Below are 5,976 nucleotides of genomic sequence, written 5' to 3'. Positions count from 1 at the left end.
AAACATTACAGCGATATCGGTCGAGTGTAATAGAATCGTTGGGGAAAAGACTCTCCTCTGGTAATTCTCAAATTCGATGTCGTTTCAGCGAGAAAACGACCAAGGCGATATAGGCGAACGGGAGGAAAAAGAAAGAAAAAACGGAGGGAACGACGACGAGGGTAGAGATCCTGCGCGAATTTGAATTACCCGCCCCTACGTCGATGACTAGCGGCGGTTAACCTCGTTATACAGACGGTTCGACGTACGAGAAAATTGAGAAACTGACCTATATAGTATTTCGAGGGGAACAACTGACATTGATATTATTCTTGGAAAAGAGAATGTAACGAAGTGGTACAATGAAAAGCGTACGTAAGTAGAAATAAGTTTTTTTTGCAGGTTAGACTGTGAATTAATTGACGACCTATGAATCTGATTGATCGATTTTTCTTTCGCGGTGTACTTTACGTTCTGATAAATAATCGTTAAGAAACGTAGAAAGAAATACAACATCGTATAAATACAAATTTCTCTCGTGATTTTCGATTTCTTTAAATGTGTAACTTAGAGAACTTGGTTTTTATTACACATCTATAGATACGTGTGCAAATGGAGTATCAATTCGTCTTTTATTTCTTTAATAATAATACGTTAAACAAAATTCCTCGAGTTACCTAACCTATAAATCTTACGACGTATCTACAATTAATAACAAAGGAATAATCTTAACAATTATAAAATTCGTTTAAATTAATATCCGTCTAAATTGACGAACTCACGACGCAACTACAACACTCGTATAACTATATCTCCTTGTTCCACGCAACATATGAATTCGCTAAATAAACGGAAACGCGCCGTTAAAAACACGCCCGAAATGACCTTTCACGACCGTGTTCGTCCACGGTCTCGGCTAAACGAAGAAGCAGAAAATCTTTATTACCTTGAAACCGCCGAACTTGAGCTTCATCAAAATCCTCGGGTCATAAATTAAAAAGCGAGTTTCCCTGTGGCGAGGGATTCCGAGGCGGGCCAACGGTAGTGCCCAGGAGACATCAAAGAGAGAGTCAAAGTTATCGCCAAACGGGCGATCACGTTAAAAGTTCTGGTTCGCAGCCGGAGGCGACGTTTTCATCGGGAAAGCAAAGCCCTTCCCTTGGCCCCCGAAGGTCGTGATTAAAATTATTGCCCGACCCAAAGTCAACACGCCGCGCAAACAAAGGATAAACACATTCGCCGGACCACCAGGCTACACGGAAAAGTGGCGCGCAATTAGCATCGCAAAATATTTCTCCGCTGTACCGTTGCGTGTCGCTGGTGTCGTGTTGTTTGTAGCGCGCGCGGTCCGTTCCACAAGCGTGTTTTATATTGCTTTCCTCTGATCTCTTCGAGAGCAACAGAAAGAGAACGAGAAGGGCGAAGAACTAAAAGGCTCGCGATACTAAGCAGAGCGAGAGGACAGGGCCAGGAGAGAGCAAAGACCATAGGAAGAAGAAGAATAAGAAGAAGAGTAAAAGAGCTTTGGCGGAAAGTTGCCGCGGGCGTGCTTTGTAGTTATGGACAAGTTGCACGGCTGGTGACGAGCAAAAGAGGCAATTTGTCAGAAGAGGAGTACAACGCGTTCCCCGTGATACATTTTAGGATTGCTAGTGTGCCCGATCTCAACGATTCTCTCCGTCCTTTACTCACTCGGTTTACCTCGTCTCCGCTCGTTGGGTATGGAGTGGGGGAAAGTGCTTCTTGCCTCTGTTCCTTTCTACCGTACGTCCTCCCCGCCTTTCTCTCTCCTTCTTCCTAACCCTCGTAGGCTCTTTCTCTCACTCTTACGCCCCGAAGGTTTTTGCTCGCAAGTGACAATCGGCGTTAAAATGCGTGAATGCACTCGAAGCACGCGCTACGGGTCCCTCTCGAAAACAAACGACGGCTACGGGACGAGGAGAGCCAGTGACTTAATTAATGGAAGCGTAAGAGGAGCGTCGACAAAGTCGTCTTTGTCAAGAAGTTCGCGGGACTGGGTCAATAAAGACGCAAGATCCGTCGACTAACCGTTTCGATTGATCACGTGGCCCCGTACCATCGATCCGGTTCGACTCGTTGATCGACTCCCCGGACGGGAATCCATTAGGAATCTGAGGTTAGGATTGAGAGTAGAGTTCTCGTGATTAGAGACGCCGATTGACGGTGATTTGTCGAGTGACTGCGATTACGTTCCACGAGAATTGATCCGCGAGTTACGTGGAAGCTGACTGGAAGCTGTTACCGTGCACGTGCACGGGTATTTAAACGACGGTTTTTAGGCCGAACCGAGCTAACTCGGAAGGATGACTAAGTTATTAGACCGACTGGTTTTTGCGTTGAAACGAGTTGAACATGGGACTCGCTGTTCTTGTACACGTTATTATACGTGGAATGCGACGCGGTTTCTTGCCGGGATGTTTTTCAACAATTCGCAGACACGGTGGTTTCTATGCGTAACAGGTAGCTATTACAGTTAAGGTACTACTATTGGGGAAGTAATGAAAATTATTGGATCGTTCGGTATTTGAAATTGAGACATTCCAATATTGAATTTTCTTGCTTGTGTTGTTTACATGAAAGGAAAAGAAAAATCTTGCAAAATTTACACAACTTTTTTTTCATTCTTTCTACGTATTTCTTAATCTTATACATTTGTTTTAAGTTGAAATCAATATTTGTCAATAAATTATATTTTTTATTATCAATATAGCAGCAAAGAAAGAAATAGTCGCTTAAATTTTAGTATACGTATGTAGTTGCAGCGTATAGTAAAATTTCTTTATAAAAAGAATCTGGAAATAAAAAAGTATTCACTTTTGATATTAGCTTTCTAAACACCTGCACCTCTTTACGAATGTGTTAATTTATATATGTTCATTTAATACACCTGCTTCGGCTCATCTTCTATAATATAAACAATTTTAATCAGTGACTTGGTGTGTAACAGCTTTATACTACAGAAATATTTTTATACCGCTTTCTCCGCATTTACATTATCCGACCATCAAATCCAATTAACGCAGCCACAAAACAGGGTTCACTAAGGTCATTTCCTTACACGGTATAGAATAAGGACAAAAGTATTACTCCTCGGTAGCGCCATCTACACCTATCTATCACGTCCGAGAGCGCGAGGTTTATCATTGACCCTTGAAAATAAATAGCTTGCCCACGAAATAAGCCCGTTTATCTGCTCCCATAAATAGAAAATAGCAGTACCCGGATAAGTAGTAAAGCGACGTGGTTATACGTCGCTTCCAGACGCACCCGATCGACCAACCGATTTCTCCACAGTTATCTCGTCGATTTAATTAAATCCTGCCGCGTAAAACGTGTCACGCCAGACGCACAACTCTAATGTCGCGACGTAACGCGCGTTACGCGAGTCCCGCTAAAAGCGTTTACCACGAATTTCAAAATAATTGACAGTGGAATCGGTTGCGCATCTGTATCACGACGCATCTTCGCGTGTATCCTCATATTACACAGTATACGTATGCGTCGGCAGGGTGATTCATGGTCACGGTGAAATCATGAATAATCACTGAACAATAACGCGGGCACCGCGTATACGGGCGCATTATTCTACCCTATAGATATTCAGAGCAAAACTGATTACGACCGGGAAAATTACGCTGGCCGCGTTTATTTCCACACGGCGATTGTATAATATGTATTACAGAAAAATTCTCTCGATTATCGAGACGTTATACGACAGTCGTCGAGACACGAATGACGGGAAATTCATTTCGAACGACAATCGTACACATTTTTTTCATGAAAGACGCATTGTGAATACAATTACCGGCCGCGAGACGCGAAATCTGGTCGTTTGTGAAACACGTATCACGCGATCAACGAAAAACATTGCGTAATTATGATCGAGAAAAAAGGACGACGACGATGATAATAAGAATGCAGGATCGTTTATCACGCTTGCAACAACGTTCGTTCTCTTAATTAATATGGTAACTATCGGACGGAACAGATTCCAGGTATTAACGGTACAAACGGCGGACACGCATCCACGAGTATCTCTGGCAAAACTGACGGAATTAATTGGAAAAATGTACGGATCAATCGAGCATAGGTAATTTAACGCAAGTACCGGTACGTGTAATGACTCGGTTCAATTCAGTTTACACCTAAAACACAGTTACCCGTTGCCCGGATAACAAGCTAGACGTGGAAGTACACGACGAACGTAACGAAAGGAAACAATCGAACACACGGCCGTCGATACTGTATAAACACTTTATCATCGAAACACACAAATCCATCGTAGAGATTCGAGGTGAACGTGACACGTAACCCTGATCCCAGGATGAATTGACAGACATCGAGAACGTTTCTCGTGCAAGCATGAGCAGACATAACGGTTGTAATCGTGGCTGTCGTGTAAAAGACGAAATAGAATGCGTGAACGGGAAAAGAAGCGAGGAAAAGCAAAGTCTGCTACGGTGACACCCACCTTGCCAGTGGACCACTCCTCTTCGCTCGTTGACCCAAAATCTTCTCGACCACGGTGACATTTCCGCTTCTCGCTGCCTCCAGCAGCTCCTGGTCTTTCCCCATGGTCCATTTACACCATAATCAATGTCTAGTGTTCACTTGCACACTTGTCAATTTCTGTTTTTACTATGATTACTCGCGTTTCATTGATCCAGCGTGGCCATCTTGGCCCTACTGCACTGCCACCTCGCGGTCACTTCGCGAAACAACCTACGACGCACGGCAGTGCAACAGAGAAGGAGATGCTCGGTACCGGGGATAGATAGATGCACTGCTCGGGAACGAGATAGAACAACGGAGGCTCGAAGTATACCGCGCTCACGCAAGTAGCCGACTGTTAAGTACCAGCTGTTGCGCCGTACTGATTTTCCGTAGCTTCACGCCAACTCGGCTTTGCGGCAATTTGCTCGAATAAGTGTGTCATCCGGCTCTAACCACCGATCACTACGAGCCGCGTTTTTCTCGAGAAGTTGCCGATTTTTCTGTTGCTCGTCATAGGCTGCTCGGCCGTAGAAATGTTTTCAAATACGACGCAGCTACTAAGCGGTAAGCACATAACCTCAAAGTTCGGTAGTGCCTTCCCAGGATTGTTTTTAATTCACTTTCTCATGCCGGCTATAACAAGTTTCTCCGTTGCGAATGAATAATCACCAATGCGACTAGATCTGTATTTCCTTTTTTCTTTTTTGTTCAAGTTCGCTGACAAATGGAACGTTTAAAAATAAAAAGGTTGTAAATTATTTTCTTAATTATGTACACAGGGTGATCCATTTTAATCTATAAATGCTAATATTTCGAAAATTGCGTTGAATAGAAAAACTTGTTTTTGAAAGATTAAACGAGTTGAAAGGGAACACTGATCGTGTGATGCTAAAAGTGTCTCTTTATAGAATAAAATGTGTCACTCTGTATACGGCGAATCTTTCGTGTTGTTGATATAAACAAAATAGATAATTTCTTATTGTTAATAAGTATGTTTTCTATTTACTGTGTAAGATATTTTAATAAAAGGATAAATATTAAGCAATGTATAAAGAAATGAAATAATGTATCATTAATGTGTAAGAGAACAAAACAGCATTGATACATGTATTTTTATTCAATTAAACTTTTTTTCACATTACACTTGTGTTGAAATGTAGCTGTTGATTTTAAATATTAAACTCATTCGACGTCATGTTCATACACATACTTTTCATTTCAGCCATTTATAATTATAGTTTTTCATGTAACATGCAGGAAAACAATTACATATACTTATACCTAGAATTAACATAGTAATTGTAGTTTTTGCAAACATTTGCATTAATTCAAATTCAGTACATTGAAAAGTGAATAACAAAATCATACGTTTGAATACAGCGCACTGCTAGTCACACTAGTAAATATATTAAAACTTCAATACCATTGCAACTGAAGTGAAGTCTGAACCTCAAGCACGCAAATAAAATCTAAGTTATGGCA

General features: G+C 41.7%; 1 protein-coding gene across 1 annotated transcript in view; it reads right to left on the bottom strand.

The window, feature by feature from the left end:
- The window catches only part of LOC108578735 (ankyrin repeat and SAM domain-containing protein 1A-like), a 93,789-nt gene extending 89,097 nt beyond the window's left edge, over positions 1 to 4,692 (bottom strand). Inside the window, exon 1 of the mRNA XM_017942112.1 lies at positions 4,472 to 4,692. Within this exon, the coding sequence (XP_017797601.1) occupies positions 4,472 to 4,575 (104 nt within the window). The 5' untranslated portion in view covers positions 4,576 to 4,692. The remainder of the gene's footprint in view (positions 1 to 4,471) is intronic.
- Between the last annotated feature and the right edge of the window lie 1,284 nt (positions 4,693 to 5,976).

This window comes from Habropoda laboriosa, unplaced genomic scaffold, assembly GCF_001263275.1.
Source record: "Habropoda laboriosa isolate 0110345459 unplaced genomic scaffold, ASM126327v1 scaffold28, whole genome shotgun sequence".
NCBI classification, from domain to species: domain Eukaryota; kingdom Metazoa; phylum Arthropoda; class Insecta; order Hymenoptera; family Apidae; genus Habropoda; species Habropoda laboriosa.
Note: the sequence above shows the minus strand (reverse complement) of the source record. Positions and strands in the feature narration are given on the sequence as shown.